General features: G+C 39.2%; 1 protein-coding gene across 1 annotated transcript in view; it reads left to right on the top strand.

Annotated features, from left to right (window-relative positions):
* The window catches only part of TINAG (tubulointerstitial nephritis antigen), a 110,204-nt gene extending 86,626 nt beyond the window's left edge, over nt 1–23,578 (top strand). Inside the window, exons 10-11 of the mRNA XM_068961073.1 lie at nt 2,458–2,503; nt 23,444–23,578. Of these exons, the coding sequence (XP_068817174.1) occupies nt 2,458–2,503; nt 23,444–23,578 (181 nt within the window). The remainder of the gene's footprint in view (nt 1–2,457; nt 2,504–23,443) is intronic.
* Nucleotides 23,579–26,642: the final 3,064 nt, after the last annotated feature.

Here is a 26,642-nt window from a genome sequence, read left to right as displayed (position 1 = left end):
ATGAGCAACTCAACGTTTCAGATATGCTCTACTGGTAGAAGCACACAATGACCCTTGAATATTTTTCAATGTCAGTAGCTTATTTAGAAAAGTCACAAGAATGTAGATGTAATTATAAAGTTGAAAAATGATTTTGAAAACTGAATCAGTTTGAAAAGTGTAAGTGTTAGTCACTAAATTGTGTCCAGCTCTTTTGCGACCCCATGGCCTGTAGCTTGCCAAGCTTCTCTGTCCATGGAATTCTCCAGGCAAGTATACTGGAGTGGGTTGCCATTTGCTTCTCCTGAAGATCTTCCTGACCCAGGGATTGAAGTCAGGTCTCCTGCATTGCAGGCAGATTCTTTACCATCTGAGCCACCAGGGAAGAAGGAGAGATAACCTCTTAGTCACAGGATCAAATGATCCAAATGCATTGTTACCTATTCTCATAAATGCCCCCGAGATCCTTAAAATAAACCTGCCATCTTTAAACAATACTTCTATGGTACTGCATCATCATTCTATTTATACCCTATTAAAAACAGCTTACTGGGAAATGGACAGATTGATAATATTTGAACAGCAAATTCATATGTTTCCAGAATATTTTTTATACAATGGAAACCACTCATTTGAGGTATTAGGGGCTAATTGATGTGAGCAGGATTATTTTCCCATAATCCACCAAAGCACATGGAAGTGGTGATCAATATGCTTTCTCCACATAAAACTGATGCCATTCATGACACATTGCAGTTGAGAACTGAATGTTTATAAGAGAAGCAATATAACATATTGAGAAGTACATGAGATTTGGAGTCATGGTTCAACATACCTATTCTGGGATCTTGGACACATCTTGATATTTCATTAGTAAATAGAACATGTTAGTAACATTTATGTCACTGGGTTTAATCAAGAGAAAAAGAAGAGTTATTTTAAGTCTTGATTTTTTTTTTAATGAATTGTTTTCTGTTACATTGAGAATGTAATCATCCTCATCATTCAGTCTTTAAGTTGTATTCGACTCTTTGCAACCCCATGGACTGTAACAAGCCAGGCTCCTTTCTCCTTTACTATCTCCCACAGTCTGCTCAAATTCATGTACATTGAGTCAGTGAGTAAGCTTCCTTTATAGCTCAGCTGGTAAAGAATCCGCTTGCAATGCAGGAGACCTGGGTTCAATCCTTGGGTTGGGAAGATCCCCTGGAGAAGAGAAAGGCTACCCACTCCAGTATTCTGGCCTGGAAAATTCCACATACTCTAAAGTCCATGGGGTCACAAAAAGTCAGACATGACTGAGCAACTTTCACTTTCCACTGAGTCAGTGATGGTATCCAGCCATCTCATACTCTGCCACCCCTTTCTTCTTTCTCCTTCAATCCTTCCCAGCATAAGGGTCTTTTCCAATTTGTCAGCTCTTCACATCAGGTAGCCAAAGTATTGGAGCTTCAGCATCAATCCTTCCAATGAATATTCAAGACTGAATTTCTTTGGGATTGACTTGTTTGATCTCCTTGATGTCCAAGGGAGACTTAAGAGTCTTCTCCATCTTCTCCACAATTCAAAAGCATCAGTTCTTCAGTTCTCAGCCTTCTTTACACTCCAACTCTCACATCTGTACATGACTGCTGGAAAAATTGTAGCTTTGACTATATGGACCTTTGTCAGCAAAGTGATGTCTTTGCTTTTTAATACACTGTCTAGGTTTGCCATAGCTTTCCTTCCAAGGAGCAAACATCTTTTAATTTCATGGCCGTAGTCACCATCCACAGTGATTTTGGAGCCCAAGAAAATAAAATCTGTCGCTGCTTCCACTTTTCCCCCTTCTATTTGCAATGAAGTGATGGGACTGGTTGCCATGATTTTAGTTTTTTTAATGTTGGGTTTTAAGACAGCTTTTTCACTTTCCTCCTTCATCCTCATCAATAGGCTCTTAAGTTCCACTTCATATTCTGCAAATTTCGCCTCTTCATTTACTGAGAATATAGGGTTTGATTTCCATATGTGCATGTATATAGAGAAATCCCATATTAGTCATTTTATGGAATAATATATACATATGAATATATTTGCAAAAACACACTTTTATAGCAATTATCTTTATTTACTTCATGGTTTTATCAGTATTCTTGGAGAGTTTTAGTAGTTTCGGAAGATGAGACATAAAGAGGGGAGATATATTTAAATACTTTAAATCCTTGCATCCCAGCTGCCCTAAGGCTTATTTCCTTTGATCAATGAGTTTGATTTCAAGCCATTTGGACTAGATAAGTGTACTCTTAAAAAGTCAATGATGCTTTGGTTAAAAAGAAAGGGTACATTCACCTTTCTGTAGGCAAAGATGATAGTTCCATAATGAAACATGGTGGGACAAAGGGAAATAGAAAAGATATAATTCCCACAATAATTTGTGCTTTATCAAGATGCAACTCAAGCATTTTTAACCATGCCAATAATTTTTATTATTATTTCCAGATGGGGCACACTAAGAGGAGCACACGGGCAGAAAGAAAAATTTTGGGTATGTAACACTTTGCAATTGAGTTCCTACTGTGAAGTGAGTATTTTAGAATCATCTGTGCCTCTACTTCCTGTTTTGTATTATTTAGTCATATCCTAAATCCCTATACTATTGATTGTAATATTGGTATTTTCTCCAGGACAAAATCCATTATAATCATTTATGTTATAGTAAAGTTTTCAACTTTCAATATTTCAAATTGTAACAGTGAATCAGTATTTTTTTCAGAATGAAATCAACAGAAAAACTTGTCTGTTATCATCTATATAAACTTCAAAAATTGATCAGTGTTCTCTCATATATGTCAATCAACTTTGTATTCTTACATTATTTTTGTTATGGATGATGCTTTGTAATGTTAGTATTGAATATACATATAGAGTTTTATTTTTGTTTCCACCAATTTATAACACATATGTTTCTATGTGTTATAGAAACAACAACCATTAGCCTAAAATTATAGAAAGTTATATGTAAGAAACAGTTTGAAGAAGATTGGAATTATTACCTGATTGACTACAATAAACTGATGAATTATCCTAGGTCCTTATAGCATATACCCTTTGTGTGTATGTGTGCCAAGTTGCTTCAGTCATGTCAGACTCTTTGTGACCCTCTGGACTGTAGCCCACCAGGCTCCTTGGTCCATGGGATTCTCCAGGCAAGAATACTGGAGTAGGTTCCTCTGCCCTCCTCCAAAGGATCTTTCTGACCTAGGGATGGAATCCGTGTCTCCTGCAGTTCCTGCATTGTGCGTGGATTCTTTACTGCTGAGCCACTAGGGAAACTCCATATACCCTTTATTCTGTCAGAAATAAAGTTTCAGTTTAGCTCAGTTCAGTTGCTCAGTCGTGTCCAACTCTCTGCGACCCCATGAATCGCAGCACGCCAGGCCTCCCTGTCCATCACCAACTCCCGGAGTTCACTCAGATTCACGTTCATCGAGTCAGTGATGCCATCCAGCCATCTCATCCTCTGTCATCCCCTTCTCCTCCTGCCCTCAATCCCCCCAGCATCAAAGTCTTTTCGAATGAGTCAACTCTTCGCATGAGATGGCCAAAGTACTGGAGTTTCAGCTTTAGCATCATTCCTTCCAAAGAAATCCCAGGGCTGATCTCCTTCAGAATGGACTGGTTGGATTTCCTTGCAGTCCAAGGGACTCTCAAGAGTCTTCTCCAACACCACACTTCAAAAGCATCAATTCTTTGGCGCTCAGCTTTCTTGTTTAGGTGATGCTATTTTTCATCAGTTCAGTTCAGTTCAGTCACATGGTTGTGTCTGACATTTTGCGACCCCATGGACTACAGCATGGCAGGCCTCCCTGTCCATCACCAACTCCCAGAGCTTACTCAAACCCAAGTCCATTGAGTCGGTGATGCCATCCAACCATCTTATCCTCTGTTGTCCCCTTCTCTTCCTGCCTTCACTCATTCCCAGCATCAGGATCTTTTCCAATGAGTCTGTTCTTTGCATTAGGTAGCCAAAGTATTGGAGTTTCAGCTTGAACATCAGTCCTTCCAATGAATATTCAGGACTGATTTCCTTTGGGGTGGACTGGTTGCATCTCCTTGCAGTCCAAGGGACTCTCAAGAGTCTTCTCCAACACCACAGTTCAAAAGCATCAATTCTTTGACGCTCAGCTTTCTTTACAGTCCAACTCTCACATCCATACATGACCACTGTATGCTGCTGCTGCTACTATTGCTGCTGCTAAGTCTCAGTCATGTCCAACTCTATGCAACCCCATAGATGGCAGCCCACCCGGCTCCCCGTCCCTGGGATTCTCCAGGCAAGAACACAGGAGTGGGTTGTCATTTCCTTCTCCAATGCATGAAAGTGAAAAGTGAAAGTGAAATAGCTCACTTGTGTCCAACTCCCAGCAACCCCATGGTTGCAGCCTACCAGGCTCTTCTGTCCATGGGATTTTCCAGGCAAGAGAGGTGGAATATGTCTATTTATCATAGAATTTTAATTTGAATGTGGGCATTAGAAGGAATATTATAACTTACAAATTACTAAATATTAGGGTTCGTGCTCACTTGAGTGACTCTTGTTAATTAGATTTTTCCAAAAGGCACTCACAAAAAATTAATCACCAAAGTGTGTGGTCACCACCTGTATTTGTCTTGTTGATATACAGAGGTGTTATGCCATTGAGTATGGGCTTCCCAGGTGGCTCAGTGGTAAAGAATCTGCCTGCAATGCAGGAGACATGGATTGGATCCTTGTGTTGGAAGATCCCCTTGTGGAGGGCATAGCAACCTACTCTAGTATTCTTGGCTGAAGAATCCCGTGGACAGAGGTGCCTGGTGGGTCACAAAGAGCCATACATGATTTAGCAACTTAGCAGGCACACACATGTGACCTTGAGTAGAATGATGCTTTTTTTGTATTTAAACTTAGCTTTCTCAAATATCATATTCCTTATTAAAATACAACTTGAGGTAGTCAATAATTAACATTAGTGTTCAACCGTTAATATTTATAATATTTGAAAGATAATATATTATTTGAGCCTCCTGGAATATTTCAGAATGCTGGGGTATTATGAGTAGTTATGGGGAGGGGAAGACAAAGTGTCTACATTGCTGCCAAGAGTGGGGATGGACAAGCCTGAAGGGAGCCCGAAACACGCACATGGTAGGCATAGCCGTTGAAATATTTGCAACCAGGCACACACACATGTGCACACACACACACGCACAAATAAGTTTAACCAACCTTTTCTGTAGCCCTGACCATGCTCAGTTCTTGACTAAATTGAGGGGTTCCATTCTTCACCATATCACTCTTGAAAAAGAAAAGATTGACCTTCTTTAGGAAATAATCTCAGTGTCAATATCTATGCAGTTAGCCCTCCATATCTGCCAGTTCTGCATCCACAGATTCAACAAAACATATTTTAAAAATTCTACAAAGTTTCAAAAAGCAAAACTTGAATTTGCTGTACACTGACAACTGTTTATATAGTATTTTTTAAAATATAAATTTATTTATTTTAATTGGAGGTTAATTACTTTAAAATATTGTATTGCTTTTGCCATACATCAACATGTATCCACCACAGGTATACACGTGTTCCCCATCCTGAACCCCCCTCCCTCCTTCCTCCCCATACCATCCCTCTGGCTCATCTCAGTGCACCAGCCCCAAGCATCCAGTATCATGCATCAAAACTGGACTGGTGATTCGTTTCACATATGATACTATACATGTTTCAGTGCCATTCTCCCAAATCATCCCACCCTCTCCCTCTCCCACAGAGCCCAAAAGACTGTTCTATACATCTGTGTCTCTTTTGCTATCTCGCATACAGGGTTACCATTACCGTCTTTCTAAATTCCATATATATGCATTAGTATCCTGTATTGGTGTTTTTCTTTCTGGCTTACTTCACTCTGTATAATTGGCTCCAGTTTCATCCACCTCATTAGAACTGATTCAAGTGTATTCTTTTTAATGGCTGAGTAATACTCCATTGTGTATATGTACCACAGCTTTCTTATCCATTCATCTGCTGATGGACATCTAGGTTGCTTCCATGTCCTGGCTATTATAAGCAGTGCTGTGATGAACACTGGGGTACACATGACTCTTTCAATTCTGGTTTCCTCGGTGTGTATGCCCAGCAGTGGGATTGCTGGGTCATGAGGCAGTTCTATTTCCAGTTTTTTAAGGGATCTCCACACCGTTCTCCATAGTGGCTGTACTAGTTTGCATTCCCACCAACCGTGTAAGAGGATTCCCTTTTCTCCACACCCTCTCCAGCATTTATTGCTTGTAGACTTTTGGATCACAGCCATTCTGATTGGCATGAAATGGTACCTCATTGTGGTTTTGATTTGCATTTCTCTGATAATGATGTTGAGCACCTTTTCATGTGTTTGTCAGCCATCTGTATGTCTTCTTTGGAGAAATGTCTATTTATATTGTATTTTCAACTTTTTACATAACATTTACCTTGCATTAGGTATTATAAGTAACCTAGAGATGGTTTAAAGCATATGAGAGTATGTGTGCAGGTTGTACACAAATATTATGCCATTTTTTATAAAAGACTTGTCCAAAAACCCCCACAATGTGAGAGCTGTGAGTTAAGTTTTATTTTGGGCCAAACAAGGACCAGGAGATAGCCTCTCAGATAGCTCCGAGAAACTGTGTGTAAGAGATGATGAAGAGGTCTATATATACATGGTCTGGGTGAAGGAAGAGTCCATGCAGTCAAATACACTCTTTTGCAGAAGGTTGCTGCTAGTTTTGTGGAGGTTACTGCTAGTCACGAGGAGCAGATGTCTCCACTAAAGATTTTAGTGCTTTTCTAGATATGAGAAAATGCAAGAATTTAAGCTCATAAAATCTCCTAAAAATATTTAATTATCTAAAGACCTGTTCTGCCAGTTTTGCAGAACACAGGGGGCCTCGTTCCTGATCTCATCCCTGAGCTCTTTTCAGGTGTATTGAAGCTCAGAGACTGCAGTGGCTAGTGACTTCATCCTTTTAGAGGCAGATGTGCTAGGCGTAATTGCTCAGTCATGCCTGACTGTTTGTGACCCCTTGGCCTGTAGCCCACCAGGCTCCTCAGTCCATGATTTTCTCCAGGCAAGAATACTGGAGTGGGCTGCCATGCTGGAAAGTTGCAATTCTTAGTTGGCAGACTTTAGCAACTATAGATTTTGGTGCAGAGGAGAGGGGTCCCATGGAACCAATCCCTTACAGACATCAAGGGACAACACTAATTATTATGGCCAAGTATATAGCATACGGTTAAACCTTTTGAGACATGTGAAGCAGAAAACGTGACACTGACCAAGGGAAAAGGCTATCAATAGAAGCAATAGATATAATAATCGTAAAAATATTTAAAATTATGAATTAAAAGATGGAGAATTTCATCAAATGGTTTCAGTATACAAAAAGAGAGAGAGAGAGAGATTTTGTAGGTATGAATGCAATGTCTGAAATTAAGAACTCAATGTATGGGTTAAATAGCATACAAACTTAGATATCTTAAATAAATGCAATAAAATATATCCAGGTTGCAGTACACAGAGGAAAATATAATGGAAAATCCAAAACACTAGGAAGAGATGGGTGGGACACATTCAGACTTTTGTTTGTTTTTATTGGAGTATAGTTGTTTTACAATGTTGGGTTAGTTTCTGCTATACAATTAAGTAAATCAGCCGTGTGTATACATATATCCCCACCCTCTTAGACCTGCTTCTCACCTCCTCACCCCACCCCTCTAGGTCATCACAGAGCACAGACCTGAGCCCTGTGCTGTACAGCAGCTCCCCGCATTTCACACGTGGTGGTGTACGTATGGAAATCCGTCTCCCAGTTTATCCCATCCCACTTCCTTGCCCCGCCTCATGTCCACCTGTCTGCTCTCTGCATCTGCATCTCTAGTCTCACCCTGCAAATAGGTTCCTCTGCACCAGTTTCCTAGATTCCACATATCTGTGTTAATATATGATATTTGCTTTTCTCTTCCTGACTTAGTTCACTATATATATAACTATATTCTCAGAAGGATAAGGGAGAGAGGATGAGGCAGTATCAAAATCTGAAGAACTGATGGTCAAAAGTTTTCCAAAATTGAGAGACATCAACCTAAGCTCAATAAACTCTAAGTAAGCAAAATGAGAATTTTATTAATAGATCCATTGACAACTTTCTTCAAAGAAGACAAATAGGAAACAGTTTCATTCAAACTAAAGCTAAAATAACAGCATGAAAAATATAAAGCAAAAGTCATAAAAAAAGAGAGAAACAAACCTACAATTTGGTTGCCTATTCCAGCATGTCTCACTTATAATTTCATACAGAAAACAGCTAAAATATAAGTAAAGACATAGAAGATTTTTTAAAAAGCCATTAGCTAGCTTAAAGTTCATACACCACTAGACACAAATATTAACGGACAGCTTCTTGTGCATATGGAATATTTCCCAAAGTTGACCATATGCTGGTTATAGGGCAAGTTCAACAAACTGAAAGGATTTAAATTTTACAGAGTGTGCTATGAGAAACTTGTGTTAGTTAGCTAAGGCAGTACTGAATTTAGTAGGAAATGCATGTATTTGAAAAATAAAAGGTTAAAATCAATACATATATTAAAACAGGAAAAGCTGAAAATAAAAATTTAATAATATAAAGAACTCAAACCTCAAAAACAAACAAAAAAAAATAGAAGGAAGGGAATAAAAAGGAAAAGGGCAGAAATCAATGAAAAAAGTGGACATACAATAGAGAATATCAAGAGAGCAAAGATTTGATTCTTTGATAAGATTAAATTCCTAGGAAAGCTTGTAAAGAAACCAAAAGAGAGAAAAAAGTTACCATAGAAATAAGAAAGGAAGGCTGTCTTCAGTTCGATAGATATTGTTGTTGTTCAGTCATTAACCCATGTCTAACTCTTTGCAACCCCGCAGACTGCGGCATGGAGAAGGCAATGGCACCCCACTCCAGTACTCTTGCCTGGAAAATCCCATGGACGTAGGAGCCTGGAAGGCTGCAGTCCATGGGGTCGCTGAGGGTCGGACATGACTGAGCGACTTCACTTTGACTTTTCACTTTCATGCATTGGAGAAGGAAATGGCAACCCACTCCAGTGTTCTTGCCTGGAGAATCCCAGGGATGGGGGAGCCTGGTGGGCTGCCGTCTATGGGGTCACACAGAGTCAGACATGACTGAAGTGACTTAGCAGCAGCAGCAGCAGCATGCCAGGCCTCCCTGTTCCTCACTATCTCCCAGAGTTTGCTCAAGTTCATGTCCACTGTGTCAGTGATATTATCCAACCATCTCACCCTCTGTTGCCCTCTTCTTCTTTTCTCTTCAATCTTTCCCAGCATCAGGGTCTTTTCCAATGAGTCAGCTCTTCACATCAGGTGGCCAAAGTACTGGGGCTTCAGCTTCAGCATCAGTCCTTCCAATGAATATTCAGGATTGATTTCCTTTATGATTACTGGTTTGATCTCCTTGCAGTCCAAGGGACTGTCAAAGGTCTTCTCCAGCACCATAATTTGAAAGCATCAATTCTTTGGCACTCAGTGTTTTTTATGGTCTAATTCTCACAACTGTACATGACTACTGGAAAGACCATAGCTTTGATGATATGGGCCTTTGTCGGTGATGCCTTTGCTTTTTAATGCACTGTCAAGGTTTGTCATAGGTTTCCTTCCAGGAAGCAAGCATCTTTTAATTTCATGGCTGCAGTCACCATCCGCAGTGATTTTGGAGCCCAAGAAGAGAGAATCTGTCACTGCTTCCACTTTTCCCCTTTCTGTTTGCCATTAAGTGATGGGACTGGACACCATGATCTTAATTTTTTGGATGTTGAATTTTAAGCCAGCTTTTTCACTCTCCTCTTTCATGATTATTGAGGCTCTAAGATGCTATGCAAACATCATGCCACTATACTTGAAAATATAGATGAAATGGATAAATTCATTGGAAAACAAAGCATCAAAAATCATACATGGTGAGAATAGAAAATCTAGCTATAATACGGTTTGAAAAGCTGACTGTATTAAAAAGAAACTCTTACCAAAAGCACCAGTCTCTAATCACTTCACTGGTAAATTCTTCCAAACATTTAAAGAACAAATAAAATCAATTTTACATCAGTATACCTTAGGAAAATAGAGAAGAAATATTTCCTGACTCATTTTACAAATCAGCGTCAGTTCAGTTCAGTCGCTCAGTCGTTTGCCCATGAATCACAGCACGCCAGGCCTCCCTGTTCATCACCATCTCCCGAAGTTCACTCAGACTCACGTCCATCGAGTCAGTGATGCCATCCAGCCATCTCATCCTCTGTCGTCCCCTTCTCCTCCTGCCCCCCCCATCCCTCCCAGCATCAGAGTCTTTCCAATGAGTCAACTCTTTGCATGAGGTGGCCAAAAGACTGGAGTTTCAGCTTTAGCATCATTCCTTCCAAAGAAATCCCAGGGCTGATCTCCTTCAGAATGGACTGGTTGGATCTCCTTGCAGTCCCAGGGAGTCTCAAGAGTCTTCTCCAACACCACAGTTCAAAAGCATAGATTCTTTGACCCTCAGCCTTCTTCACAGTCCAACTCTCACATCCATACATGACCACAGGAAAAACCATAGCCTTGACTAGACGGATCTTAGTCGGCAAAGTAATGTCTCTGCTTTTGAATATGCTGTCTAGGTTGGTCATAACTTTCCTTCCAAGGAGTAAGCGTCTTTTAATTTCATGGCTGTAGTCACCATCTGCAGTGATTCTGGAGTTTTGGTATTGGTATTATGTTGCAAATCAGCATAATACCAATACCAGAACTTGACAGAGACAACTCAAGAAAGGAAAACAACAGGTCAATATCTCTTATGAATGCAAAATTCTAAACAAAACATCACAGTTGTAAAATGTAAAAAGGGCAAATATTATAATCAAATGAGGTTTATAGCAGGAGTGTGAAGTTGGTTTTAAATGTAAAATCAATAAACAGTTCATCACATTGCCAGACTAAAGATAGAAAAAAATGCTTATCTTAATTGGTGTGTGTGTGAGTTACTCAGTCGTGTCTAACTCTTTCCAACCCTATGGACTGTAGCCTGTCAGGCTCCTCAGTCCATGGAGTTTTCCCCCAAGCAAGAATACTGGGCTGGGTTGCCATTTCCTTCTCCAGGGTATCTTTGCAACCTAGGGACTGAACCCAGATCTCCTTCATTGCAGGCAGATTCTTTACTGCTTGGGCCACCAGGGAAGCCTCATCTTAATTGGTGCTGAAATGTAATAATAATAGCTTTTTGCCACTTGCTCCCTCCTAGATACTCTCATACATCCTCTCCAAATGACAGCTGCAAGATCATTAGAGCAACAGTTTCCGATTTCTAGATTCTCTTTCAAAGGGCTCACATGATTAGCTTAGGCAAAATAATCTCCCTTTTAATTAACTCACATCAAATTGATTGGGGATTTGATCATATCTTCAAAACTTACTTAAATTTGTCAGACAACATGATCTAATCAAAGGTGTGACATCCCATTAAATCAGGTCCTTTCCACAATCAAGTGAGACGATTATATGGGGCAGCCACACCAGGGAGCAGGAATGTGGGGGTTATTATAGAATTCTGCTGACCTCAAATGTCATTTATGATCTAAAAACCTCAGCAAATTAGGAAAAGAACCTACCTTCCTTAATCTTATAAAGTCTACTTTCAAAAACCCAGTAGCTAACATCATAATTAATGGTCAAATGCTGAACATTTTTCCCTTATCATTGAAAAGTAAAGCATTTATTGTCATTTTTGTTAACATTTTATTGAAGGTTCCATCTAGTATAGTAAAATAAAAAAATAAAGGCAGAGTTGTGGAAAGAAATACAACTTAAGTTATTTGCGGATGACATGGTTATGTGTATAGAAAATTAAAAAATACATATAGAAATAAACTGTTAGAAATAGCATTATTTAGCAAGCTTTCTTGATATTCAGTTCAGTTCAGTTGCTCAGTCATGTCTGACTCAGTGTGACCCCATGAATCGCAGCACGCCAGGCCTCCCTGTCCATCACCAACTCCCTGAGTCCACCAAAACTCGTGTCCACTGAGTTGGTGATGCCATCCAACCATCTCATCCTTCTCTTCCTGCCTTCAATCTTTCCCAGCATCAGGGCCTTTTCAAATGGGACAGTTCTTCGCATCAGGTGGCCAAAAATTGTAGTTTCAGTTTCAACATCAGTCGAATTAGGTCAATATAAAATACAAATTATAGTTCTATATAGTAGTTAGAAACAATGGGAAATTTAAAATAAACATGACCTAAAATGGTAAGAATTGAATCGCCAGTCTATGTCTGACGCAGGATACAGCATGCTTGGGGCTGGTGCATGGGGATGACCCACAGAGATGTTATGGGGAGGGAGGTGGGAGGGGGTTTCATGTTTGGGAACACATGTAAGAATTAAAGATTTTAAAATTTAATAAAAAAAAAAAAAAGGAAAAAAAAATCAATAGACCTATGTCAAAAAAAAAAATAAAATAAAATCTAAGGGAATATTTCAATGAAAAATGTGCAAGATTTTCAGTGTTGGGAGAAATTAAAGAAGCCCTAGCTAAAAGGAGTGGAGAAGACAATGGCAACCCACTCCAGCACTCTTGCCTGGAAAATCCCATGAACGGGGGAGCCTGGTGGGCTGCTGTCTATGGGGTTGCACAGAGTTGGACATGACTGAAGAGACTTAGCAGCAGCAGCTAAAAGGAGAATTATACCATATTAATGATGCCAAACCTCTAGATTAGCATTCCCAACTTGATTTACTAAGTTACTAACATTCTAATCTAAAAATTAGAGATTTATTTATTTATGGTTTTGGAAGAGAGAGGATTATATTGAAAAAATGATTCTAAACTTTAAATGGTAATGTAAAAACCCTACAGGCCCAAGATAGCCACAGTAAAGAAGAACAAAGCTGGAGGATGTACACTGCCAGGTTTCAAGAATTCAAATACAACTACAGCAATTAAGACATTTTATTACCGCCAAATTGAATACAGAAGCACATTTAAAAAATCATTCACAATGATCATGATTTATACCTGGCATGCAAGGATATTTTAACATACACAAACCAATCAATATGAAATATCCATTGACAGAATAACATATATATTATCAGTGAGGTACATTTTTTCTACAGTTAATTGTTTAGTTTATATCATGAACAAATACAGAATTTGTCAAATTTCTTTCTGAATCTATTAAGATTACTGTATATAATAATATTAATTTTATATACTATTGTTCAGGTGCTAAGTCATGTCTGACTCTCTGCTACCCCATGAACTCCAGCCTGCCAGGCTTCCCTGTCCTTCACTATCTCCCTGAATGTGTTCAAACTCATGTCCATTGAGTCAGTGATGCCAGCCAACCATTTAATCCTCTGTTGCTCCCTTCTCTGTTCAAACTCACGTCCATCCAGTTGGTGATGCCATCTCATCCTATGTTGTCCCCTTCTCTTCTTTCCTTCAATCTTTCCCAGAATCAGGGTCTTTTCAAATGAGTCAGTTTTTTCTTCTCATCAGGTGGCCAAAGTATTGGAGTTTCAGCTTCAGCATTAGTCCTTCCAATAGTCACGACTGATTTCCTTTAGAATTGACTGGTTTGATTTTTCAGTCCAAGGGACTCTCAAGAGTCTTCTCCAATGCCACAGTTCAAAAGCATCAATTCTTCAGCGCTCAGCTGACTTTATGGTCCAAATCTCATACCCATACGTGACTACTGGAAAAACCAGAGCTTTGACTAGACCGACCTTTGTTAGCAAAGTGATGTCTCTGCTTTTTAATATCTGTCTAGGTTGGTCACGCCTGGTGTGCTGTGATTCATGGGGTCGCAAAGAGTTGGACAGGACTGAGCAACTGAACTGAACCGAACCAAAGTTGGTCAGAGCTTTTCTCCCAAGGAGCGAATGTCTTTTAATTTTATGGTTGCAGTCACCATCTGCAGTGATTTTGGAGCCCAAGAAAGTAAAGTCTGTCACTTTGTCCATTGTTTCCCCATCTATTTGCCATGAAGTGATGGGACCTAATGTCATGATCTTCGTTTTTTGAATGGTCAGTTTTAAGCTAGCTTTTTCACTCTCCTCTTTCACTTTCATGAAGAGATTCTTCAGTTTCTCTTCACTTTCTGCCATAAGGATGGTGACATCTGCATATATAAGGTTATTGATATTTATCCTGGCAATAATGATTCCAGCTTGTGCTTCATCCAGTCCAGCATTTCACATGATGTACTCTGCATAGAAGTTAAATAAGCAGGGTGACAATATAGCACCTTGATGTACTCCTTTCCCAATTTGGAACCAAATGATTGTTCCATGCCTGGTTTTAGCTGTTACTTCTTGACCTATGTACAGATTTCTCAAGAGGCAGGTAAGGTGGTCTGGTATTCCCATCTCTTTAAGAATTTTCCAGTTTGTTGTGATCTACACAGTCAAAGGCTTTGGTGTAGTCAATAAAGCAGGAGCAGTTGTTTTTCTGGAATGCTCTCACTTTTTCAATGATCCAAAATATGTTGGCAATTTGATCTCTGGTTCCCCTGCCTTTTCAAAATCCAGCTTGAACATCTGGAAGTTCTCAGTTCACATACTGTTGAAGCCTGGCTTGGAGAATTTTGAGCATTCCTTTGCTAGCATGTGAGATGAGTACAATTGAGCATTTGTTTGAACATTCTTTGGCGTTTCCTTTCTTTGGGATTGGAATGAAAAGTGACATTTTGCAGTCCTGTGGGCATGGCTGAGTTTTTCAAATTTGCTGGCATATTGAGTGCAGCACTTTCACAATGCCACCTTTTAGGACTTGAAAATAGCTCAACTGGAATGCCATCACCTCCACCAGCTTTGTTTGTAGTGATAATTTCTAAGGCCCTCTTGGTTTCACATTCCAGGATGTCTGGCTCTAGGTGAGTGATCACAGCATTGTGATTATCTGGGTCATGAAGATCTTTTTTGTATAGATCTTCTGTGTATTCTTACTACCTTTTCTTAATATCTTGTGCTTCTGTTAGGTCCATACCGTTTCTGTCTTTTATTGTGCCCATCTTTGCATGAAATGTTCCCTTGGTATGTCTGATTTTCTTGAAGAGATCTCTAGTCTTTCCCATTTTATGATTTTCCTCTATTTTTTTGCATTGATCACTGAAGGCTTTCTTATGTCTCTTTGCTATTCTTTGGAACTCTGCCTTCAGATGGGCATATTTTTCCTTTTCTCCTTTGCCTTTAGCCTCTCTTCTTTTCTCAGCTATTTGTAAGGCCTCCTCTGACAACAATTTAGCCTTTTTACATTCTTTTTTCTTGGGGATGTTCTTGATCACTACCTCTTGTACAATGTCACAAACCTCCATCCATAGTTTTTCAGGCACGTTGTCTATCAGGGCTGCTAGTTAGGGTCTGACAAACATGGTCCACTGGAGGAGGAAATGGCAAACCACTTCAGTATTCTTGCCTTGATAACCCCATGAACAGTCAGTCAGTTCAGTGGCTCAGTCGTGTCCAACTGTTTGTGACCCCATGAACAGCAGCACACCAGGCCTCCCTGTCCAGCACCAACTCCTGGAGTCCACCGAAACCCATGTCCATCGAGTCAGTGATGCCATCCAACCATCTCATCCTCTGTCATCCCCTTCTCCTCCTGCCCTCAATCTTTCCCAGCATCAGGGTCTTTTCTAATAAGTCAGCTCTTCACATCATGTGGCCAAAGTATTGGAGTTTCAGCTTCAGCATCAGTCCTTCCAGTGAACACCCAGGACTGATCTCCTTTAGAATGGCTGGTTGGATCTTCTTGCAGTCCAAGGGACTCTTAAGAGTCTTCTACAACACCACAGTTCAAAAGCATCAATTCTTCTGTGCTCAGCTTTCTTTATAGTCCAACTCTCACATCCATACATGACCACTGGAAAAACCATAGCTTTGACTAGACAGACCTTTGTTGACAAAGTAATGGCTCTGCTTTTTAATATGCTGTCCAGATTGGTCATAACTTTCCTTCCAATGAGTAAGTGTCTTGTAATTTCATGGCTGCAGTCACCATCTGCAGTGATTTTGCAGCCCAGAAAAGTAAAGACTGACACTATTTCCACTGTTTCCCCATCTATTTCCCATGAAGTGATAGGACCGGATGCCATGATCTTAGTTTTCCGAGTGTTGAGCTTTAAGCCAACTTTCTCACTCTCCTCTTTCACTTTCATCAAGAGACTCTTTAGTCCTTCTTCACTTTCTGCCATAAGGGTGGTGTCATCTGCATATCTTAGGCTGTTGATATTTCAGCCCGGCGTTTCTCATGAACAGTACGAAAAGGCAAAAAGATATGACACTGAGAGACAAACCCCTAGGTCAGTAGGTGTCCAATATGCTGCTGGGAGCCTTTTCTCATGGATCAGATGGTAAAGAATCTGCCTGCAATGCTGGAGACCCAGGTTCAATCTCTGGGTTGGGAAGATCCCCTGGAGAAGGGAACGGCAATCCACTGCAGTGCCCTTGCCTGGAGAATTCCAAAGACAGAGGAGCATGCTGGGCTACAGTCCATGGGGTTGCAAAGCGTTGGACATGATTGAGTGACTAAGACACTCACACATGCTTCAGGGGATGACCAGAGAAATAGCCCAATAAAGAATGAAGAGGTTGAACCAAAGCAGAAACGGCGTCTAATTATGGTTGTACTTGGTGGTGAAAGTAAATATTGATGCTGTAAAGAAAAATATTGCATAGAAACATGGAAAGTTAGATCCATGAATCAAGATAAATTGGATGTGGTCAAACAGGAAATTGCAAGAGTAAACACTGACATTTTATGAATCAGTAAACTAAAATGGACAGGAATGGGTGAATTTAATTCAGATGACTATTATATCTACTATTGTGGGCAAGAATCCCTTAGAAGGAATGGAGTAGCCCTCATAGTCAACAAAAGAGTCCTTGGTTACAGTCTCAAAAATGAAAGATTGATCCTGGTTCATTTCCAAGGCAAACCATTCAATATCATAGTAATCCAAGTCTATGCCCCAACCAATAATGCTGAAGAAGCTGAAGTTGAAGGATGCTATGAAGACCTACAAGACCTTCTAGAACTAACACTGCAAAATGATGTCCTTTTCATCATAGGAGACTGGAATGCAAAAGTAGGAAGTCAAGAGATACCTAGAGTAACAGGCAAGTTTGTCCTTGCAGTACAAAATGAAGCAGGGCAAATGCTAAAATAATTTTGCCAAGAGAAAGCACTAGTCATAGCAAACACTCTTTTCCAGCAACACAAGGGACAACTCTACACATGGACAACACCAGATGGTAGATACCAAAATCAGATTGATTATATTCTTTGCAGCCAAAGATGGAGAAGCTCTATACAGTCAGCAGAAACAAAACCTAGAGCTGACTGTGTCTCAGATCATCTGCTCCTATTGCAAAATTCAGGCTCAAAATGGTGAAAGTAGGGAACACCACTAGGCCATTTGGGGTATGACCTAAACCAAATCCCTTAAGATTATACAGTGGAGATGATGAATAGATTCAAGGGACTAGATCTGGTAGAGTGCCTGAGGAACTATGGATGGAGGTTTATAACATTGTACAGGAGGGATGAACAAAACCATCCCCAAGAAAAAGAAATGCAAGGAGGCAAAGTGGTTGTCTCAGGAGGCCTTACAAATAGCTGAGAAAAGAAGAGGTGTGAAAGACAAAGGAGAAACAGAAAGATATATCCAACTGAATGCAGAGTCCCAGAGGAAACCAAGGAGAAATAAGAAAGCTTTCTTAAGTGAAAAATGCAAAGAAATAGAGGAATACAATAGAATGGGAAAGACTAGAGATCTCTTTAAGAAAACTGGAGATTCCAAGGGGACATTTCATGCAAAAAAAGACACAATAAAGGACAGAAATGGAAAGGACCTAACAGAAGCAGGAGAGATTAAGAAAAGGTGGCAAGGATATACAGAAGAATTGTACCAAAAAAGGTCTTAATGACCCAGATAACCACCATGGTGTGGTCACTCACCTAGATCCAGACATCCTGGAATGTGAAGTCAAGAGGGCCTTAGGAAACATTATTATGAACAAAGCTAGTGGAGGTGGTGGAATTCCAGCTGAGCTATTTCAAATCCTAAAAGATGATGCTGTGAAAGTGCTGCACTAATTATGCCAGCAAATTTGGAAAACTCAGCAGTTGCCATAGGACTGGAAAAGGTCAGTATTCATTCCAATTCCAAAGAAAGGCAAAGCCAAAGAATGGTCAAATTACCTTACAATTGCACTCACTTCACATGCAAGCATGATTATGCTCAAAATCCTTCAAGCTAGGCTTCAGCACTACGTGAACTGAGAAATTCTAAATGTTCAAGCTGGATTTAGAGAAAAAAAAAAAAGAAAAGGCAGAGAAACTAGAGATCAAATTGCCAGCATATATTGGATAATAGAAAAAGCAAGGATTTTCCAAAAAACATCTACTTCTGATTATTGACTATGCTGAAGCCTTTGGCTGTGTGGGTCCCAACACACTGGGATATTCTTAATGAGTTAGGAATACCAGACCACATTACCTGTCTCCTGAGAATCCTATATGCAGGACAAGAAGCAGTAATTGGAACTGGACATGGAACAACGAATTGCTTCCAAATTGGGAAAGGATTGCATTAAGGCTGTATATTTTCAGTATATACTATATATACACATATACTGATAATATATATATACCCTGTATATAATATATAGCATAACTAATATATATACTGATAACATTATACTTAATAACATATATGTGACATATATATTTACTGATATTATTATATATATACATACACACATATATATTGACATACCCACACACACACACACGTATATATATATACACTTAATGGTTTCAGGTTGAAATCTTTTCCTCTAAGTTGAGAAACAAGACAATGGTGCTCATTCTCACCACACCTATTCAACATAGGTCTAGATGTCTGTTGTTTAAGTCTGTGTCTCCTTTTCTGCCCTTCATGTAGAATGATTGTTACCATCTTTCTAAATTCCATATATATCCATAATATACAGTATTTATCTTTCTCTTTCTGACTTACTTCATTCTATATAATAGGCTTCAGGTTCGTCCACCTCATACTCAGATGTGTTCCTTTTTATACCTGAGTAATATTTCATTGTGTGAATGAGGGCTTCCCTGACAGCTCAGTTGGTAAAGAATCTGCCTGCAATGTAAGAGACCCTGGTTTGATTCCTGGGTTGGGAAGATCTGCTGGAGAAGGAAAGGCCACCCACTCTAGTATTCTTGGGCTTCCCTTGTGGCTCAGTATATGTACCACAGCTTCCTTATCCATTCATCTGACGTTGGACATCTAGGTTGCTTCCATGTCCTAGCTATTGTAAATTGTGCTGCAATGAACATTGGGGCACAAGTGTCTCTTCCAGTTCTGGTTTCCTCATTGTATATGCCTAGTAGTGGGATTATTGGGTCATATGGCTTTTCTATTTCCAGATTTTAAGGAATCTCCATACTGTTCTGCATAGTGACTGTACCAGTTTGCATTCCCAACAGTGTGAGAGGGTTTTCTTTTCTTCACATCCTTTCCAGCATTTATTCTGTAGACTTTTTGATGATGGCTGTCTGACTAGTGTGAGGTGATACCTCACTGTGGTTTTGATTTGCATTTCTCTACTAATGAGTGGTGCTGAGCATGTTTTCAAGTATTTATTAGCATCTGTATGTCTTCTTTGGAGAAATATCTGTTTAGGTGTTTTGCCCGCTTTTTAATTAGGTTGTTCATCAGTTGTTTCATTTGCTATTATTTTCTCCCTTTCTGAAGGCTGTCTTTTCATTTTGCTTATAGTTCCCTTCATTGTCCAAAAGCTTTTAAGTTGAATTATGTCCCATTTGTTTATTTTTGTTTTTATCTCCATTTCTGGAAGTGGTTCATAGAGGATTTTGTTGGGATTTATGTCAGAGAGTGTTCTGCTTATGTTTTCCTCTAAAAGTTATGCATTTCCTAGTCTTACATTTAGTGTAATCTTTAATCCATTTTGTGTTTCTTTTTTTTGTGTGTGTGTGTGTTTCTTTTTGTGTATGGAATTAGAAACTGTTCTAGTTTCATTCTTTGACACACAGTTGACCAGTTTTCCCAGCATCACTTGTTGAAGAGACTGTATTTTCTCCATTCTATATTTTTGCCTCCTTTGTCAAAGATAAGCTATCCATAGGTGTGTGAATTTACTTCTGGACTTTCCATTTTGTTCCATTGATTTCTATTGCTGTCTTTGTGCCAGTACCAATCTGTTTTGATCACTGTAATTTTGTGGTATAGTCTGAGCGAATAACATTGAAATGTACATTAGCATAGGTGAAATAGATGACCAGTGCAAGTTTGATGCATGAAGCAGGGCACCCCGAGCTGGTGCTCTGGAACAACCCAGAGGGATGGGGTGGGGAGGGAGGGGGGATTCAGGATGGGGGGACACACGTGCACCTGTGGCTGATCCATGCTGATGTGCAGCAAAACCATCACAATACTGCAAATAATTATCCTCTAATTAAAATAAGTAAATTCATTTAAAAGAAACAAACAGTACTGGAAGTCCTTTCCAGAGTCATCTGGCAAAAAAAGAAATAAAAGTCATCAGAGTTGGAAAGAAAGAAGTAAAATCGTCTTTATTTGTAGATACATGATTTTATATACAGGCATACTGTGTTTCATTGCACTTCACTTTTTGGCTCTTTTCAACTTTTTTCTTTTTTTAACAAATTGAAGATTTATGGCAGTAGACTGTATTGAGCAGCCTGTAGGCACCATTTTTCCAGAAGCATTTACTCACTTTGTGTCTCTATGTTACATTTTGGTAATGCTTGCAATATTTTAAATCCTCTACCAGCAAAAATATTTCAACTTCCAAAATAATCACATGATGATTTGCATTTTTTAGCAATAAAGTATTCTTGAAGTATGCACATTATATTTTGATATAACACTACTGTACACTTAATAGACTACAGTATAGTGTAAATATAACTTTATAGGCACTAGGAAACCAAAAATTGCATGTGACTCATTTTATTGCCATATTCATTTTATAGCTGTGCTGGGACTGAATCTGCAAAATCTCCAAGGTATACATGTTTGGAAAATCCTAAAGACTTCATCCCAAATCTGTCAGATCAAATCAATTAATTCAGTAAAATTATAGGATAGCAAAACTAACATACAAAAATCAATAACCTTTTTATATACTAGCAACAGATTATCAGAAAAAATAAAGAAAATAAGCAATCCCATGTACAATAGCATCAAAAAAAAAAGGTGAAAAACCTTTACTCTGAGAACTATAAGACATTGATGAAAGATGTTTATTTTACTTTTTAGTCACAAATAAGTGAAAGGATATCCTGTGCTCTTGAATGAGAAGAATTAATATTATTAAAAATTTATACTGCCAAAAAAACTACAGATTCAGTGTAATCCCTATCAAGATTCCAATGGCATTTTTATAGATATAGAAAAACCATCCTAAAATTTATATGGAAACAAAAAAGAGTAGACAAAACAATCCTTCAAAAGAACAAAGCAAGGAATACCATCTTACCCTATTTCAAGCTATACTACAAATTTATAGTAATTAAAACAATATGATTCTGGCATAAAAACAGACAGATTAATGGAACAGAATTGAGAGCTCAGAAATAAAGGTGAAAAGGAAGTTTCTTCTTTTTTTTAATTTTTATTTTTACTTTATTTCACTTTACAATACTGTATTGGTTTTGCCATACATTGACATGAATCCACCACGGGTGTACATGCATTCCCAAACATGAATCCCCCTCCCACCTCTTTCCCCATAACATCTCTCTGGGTCATCCCCGTGCACCAGCCCCAAGCATGCTGTATCCTGCATCGTTTAATCAGAAAGCCAGTAACCTGGGGAGAAGGTGGACTTGTGCCCCCTGAAAAACAAGTCTGAAGATTCTACTCCATCACAAAAATTTTAAAGGGAAAAGGGGAATGATCTCAGTTAATCACTGGGGTGGGGGTCAGGGTCATCACTGTCCCCCACTGCCTTCAGCGTTGTCAACTTCCTGTGGTCTTTCTTTAGTTGCTATCTTGTCCACACAGTTCATTCTTGAAATTACTGAAGGGGAAGCTGGGGAAGAGGTCTAGTCACCTGCTGGCTACTTAACCTTCATTTCTATTTCTTTGATTTATGGGAAGAACCAACGGGTTAGACACGGTAGTGTGTGATCAAAAGATTTGAAAAGTGTGCTTAGGTTGAGCAGAGCATGAGAAGGCCCTGATTTAAGTTTAGTTAAAATATAGCTTCGCTAACATGGCAAAAGAAGGGGTTTCCTGCTGAGGACAGTTTTCGGCAAAGGGCTGCTTACATCTCTGCATTTTCCCCCAGCCTTTTAAAACTTACCCATCGCAGTTCATAGAGAGTAATGTAATCAAAATGTAAATTTGTCCACCTGCTTTCCTGCTGGAAGCAACAATGACTTGTATCATTTTCACTGTTGTTTCCTCTGCATGGATTTCCTTTCCTTCCCTTCCAGCCTCATAAGCTACCAACTTGCTTTTGTTTTATGATCAATGACAACTTTGTTGCTTTATTTCAATGCTTCATGCTTTTATATTTATGTTTTTACTGTTTCCCTTTACCTGAATCTCTCTTTCTCCTTTTTTTCCTGGTCAATTGACTCCCAGGCTTTAATAAGCATTTTGGGTGGTACTTCCTCCCTCTACCAGGGAGGTACAACCTCCCTGAATGATTCAGATGAATGAGATGCTTCTCTATGCACATATTCCTACCTTAGAACTTGCCTTATGTTGATCATCTCTCGTTAGACTGTAAGCTCCCTGAACACAGGATATTTTTTTTATTGTGGAGCAGTCACATAGCAGACCCTCTGTTAACTGCAGTTTTGTGTCATCTAATGTGGCACTTCAAACCCATGCATATGTTACCACTGTACTCTGTGAAGAAGTGAAGTGAAGTCATTCAGTCGTGTCCGACTCTTTGCGATCCCATAGACGGTAGCCTACCAGGCTCCTCCATCCATGGGATTTTCCAGGCAAGAGTACTGGAGTGGGTTGCCATTTCCTTCTCCAGAGGATCTTCCCAACCCAGGGATCGAACCTGGGTCTCCCACATTGTAGGCAGACGCTTTACCGTCTGAGCCACCAGGGAAGCCAACTCTATTTATTGAACATGAGGATACATGCCTATGAATGTAATTAATGAGTAACATAATTGTTATGTTCTTATTTAGAAAATATGCAGGTTCTCAATAATCGCAGTCTATAATAAGTCAAAGGCATATAAAGTGACACAGGAATCCCTTGTAACATTACAGACTGGATTAAAAATATCCAAACATGGTACTCAGTATTCCTCTCTCTCTCTCTCTCTATTTTTTTGTTTTTTGTGTTTTTTTTTTTTCTACAGATTGCTGCCAATTCCTGGGGAAAGTCCTGGGGAGAGAATGGCTATTTTAGGATTCTTCGAGGAGTAAATGAGTCTGACATTGAAAAGTTGATTATCGCAGCTTGGGGCCAGCTGACAAGTGCAGATGAGCCATAGCATATCATTAAATTTCCATCAGGCCAAGCGTTCAAGTCACCCTTTAAATTGAAATTAAGCCATGTGAGCTTCTCTGTGACGGTGCAATCTTTGCCTTGTCGCCTTGTCATCACAACCTGCTTGTTTTCTTTCTCACCCCAGGCCCTCAGCTCCCATTTCCTTTGTGTCACCGAGTATGTAAAACCACTAACAGAGGACTGCAGAGGGACTAAATGCCTTTTAAATTCCCTAGTAGTCTTCATTTCCCTCGCATGACAATGTTCTTTTTGACTTTGATCATTTGCAAACAGTGTGATGACATTTGTTTTAAAAGTTCATAGCATTTGTTTGTGGAAATGATCTGGTCTCTCTCTTTGAACAATGAGGATGTCAGACAACAAAAAGCACTGAAAACACCGGTTTGCCATCATTTGCAATTTTTTTCCACCCAATAATGTTTTCTTAATTCTGACATTGCTTACGATTTGCTAAAAAGCAGTGGAAATATATTGTTTCTCTCAGTAAGCTCACATTTTGGTTCTTTTCATTCATCTAAACTGAACTTGCAATCTAACTCGAAAGGAGAGTCATAGGAAAGAACTACTCTTTACAATGTAATTGCTTATGATGCGGGGAAGATAGTAAGTAACAAAAAAACTTAGATGCTGACAATGGCAGTACTGTCTTAATGTGTATGTAGGACACACAACTCCTATTTTGGGAAACCAGCACACTTGGTGTAAAGTCTATTAAAATGAGCTGCAAAACTGTATTGGGCAAGATCACATATTTACCCCCCAAAACAGCTCAGTTGTCACAAATTTGCGTCTCATTTCAGTTCTCAATAGTCAGAGAAACAAAAATAGCCTCATCATCCTTGTTGGGAAAGGATGCAATCTTCTAATAATTCACTGACGTCTTAAATGACAAATGAATAAATGAAGAAGCAAAGCTGATCTCTCAGTGAGCCTGGCGGATTATAATGACAATGGTGGGATATCCATGACCTTCACTTCTGGGCCCTCTATTGTCTGGATTTCCAGTGTAGAGCTCTTTTATGTGGTCGCACCCAACAATACCCTGGTTAAATGAGCCAGATGTGAGGAAAATGTGAGAAAACAGTACAAAAATGGGAAGTGCTGCTGCAGTGGTTGTTGTCTCCATTAATCTCTGCTGTGTTATCAGAAGAAGCATCTATTCACTTAGTTCTCCCCCAGAAACCATACAGGAGTCTCATTCACCTTGTTGTGGTTGGTTGATACATATATGTGTACATACATATCTGTAGGTACACACATATATATGTGTGTATGTACATTTATATATACATATATATATAATGTAATATATAATATTACTCAACGAAAAAAAAGAAATAATGCCATTTTCAGTAACAGATGTATTTAGAGATTATCATCTTAAGTGAAATAAATCAAATGGAGAAAGACAAATGCCATATGATATCATTTCTGTGTCAAATCTAAATAAATTATGTAAATGAACTCATTTACAAAACAGAAACAGACATAGAGATATAGAAGACATATTTATGGTTACCAAAGCACAAAGTTGAGGAAGGGATAAATTAGGAGGTTGGGATTAACAGATACATACTGCAGTATGTTAAAACAGGTAAATAACAAGGACCTAATGTATAGCACACAGAAGTATATTCAATATCTTGTAATAAACTATAATAATCAAAATTTTCTCATTCTTTTAACTTTAAAGAGCATATTTGGTTCTATTTATTATCTGAAGTCCCCAAGGTGGCCTTCAGAAAATAGTGATTGGCATCTTCCTTTGCCCACTAAGCAGTAAGTAGCTGTTTGTGGAGTAGATTTGATTGCTGACTAGAAGTGTCCTCCTATGCTATGATTTTTCTTGGCCTGTTTATGTGCCCTACTCACCTTGGCCTGGACTGAGCAATGAGAAGGACCACACATTTGGTCCATGTGACTTCAGCATTCCAGTCTCTGTTAACACATATGAGGTCTCATTATTTTGTGTTTAGAACATAGGAGGGAAGAATCGTCCTATGATCACTTAACACCCAGGACACTAAGTCTCAGATTGGGTGACACTGAGAGCACTCAGACCTGGTTTCTTCCTGTTCAATCCAAGGTATGTGCCACTTATGTGCTGTTCATGGGTTTCAGTTGAAATCCAGAACTTCGTCTAGTTTTTCCTGGAAAAAACAGGAAATAGTCCCAAGATAGCACATTGAATTACAGCCTGGCTGCTCCCTGCTGTTGAATCATGATTCTTTCTTCAACTGTCATTAGGAAACATACATAAGAAAGAAATAGAGAATATCTGGAAGACAGGACTCATGTCCTTTCAGGGTTCACCATGTTTGAGTTCCACCTCTTTGTCTTCTAAACAAGAAATAGGCTTCTCCAGGTTTTTAAAATTCATATTCATGAATTCTCTTTAAACCCCCCAATGGAATTGTTAGTTGATATTCTACCAGAAAAAAGGAAATGTCTCTAAGTGTTTGCAATAAGAGGAATAAAGTGAAAAGACTTGGTTATGTAGGTGATGGAGGAGCAGAGAGGGAGTAAAGTATGCTGAGTCAGTCCAGGGATCAGCCGCAGGAGGAGGCTATCAGAATCCTTAGACCGAGGGCTCAAAGTGAAGCAGGGGGTGACTGGGATCTGGGGACAGGTGTTTTCCTGCTGGTAGATGGGAGCAGGACTGACCTGTTTGGTGAAAGCTGGAGTTATAGAAAGACAGAGTGTTGCCAAATGTGCCACCTGAAGCAGAGAGGGAGACAAATACTAAAGCTTCTACCTTGCTCAGACCTTCCAAGCTCTCATCAGTGCCTCTCATTGGCTGATCCTGCTGGAAGACAATTGATACAGGAGGTGATGAAATCAAGCTGTCATGGTTAAATTCCACCCTTTACCAGATACAAAGAATAGGATGAGGATAGGGGATAAATGATAGAAGAAACAGAAAATATATTTTTGTTTCATTCCATACAGATACTGGAAATTAAGGGTTCATGAAGGAATAATTTCTCACTGATTAATTACATTGGATCCCACCAAAAATGATATCCCACGTCCAAAGGCAAAGGAGA

The sequence above is a fragment of the Capricornis sumatraensis genome, chromosome 22 (genome assembly GCF_032405125.1).
Source record: "Capricornis sumatraensis isolate serow.1 chromosome 22, serow.2, whole genome shotgun sequence".
Classification (NCBI taxonomy): Eukaryota; Metazoa; Chordata; class Mammalia; order Artiodactyla; family Bovidae; genus Capricornis; species Capricornis sumatraensis.
Note: the sequence above shows the minus strand (reverse complement) of the source record. Positions and strands in the feature narration are given on the sequence as shown.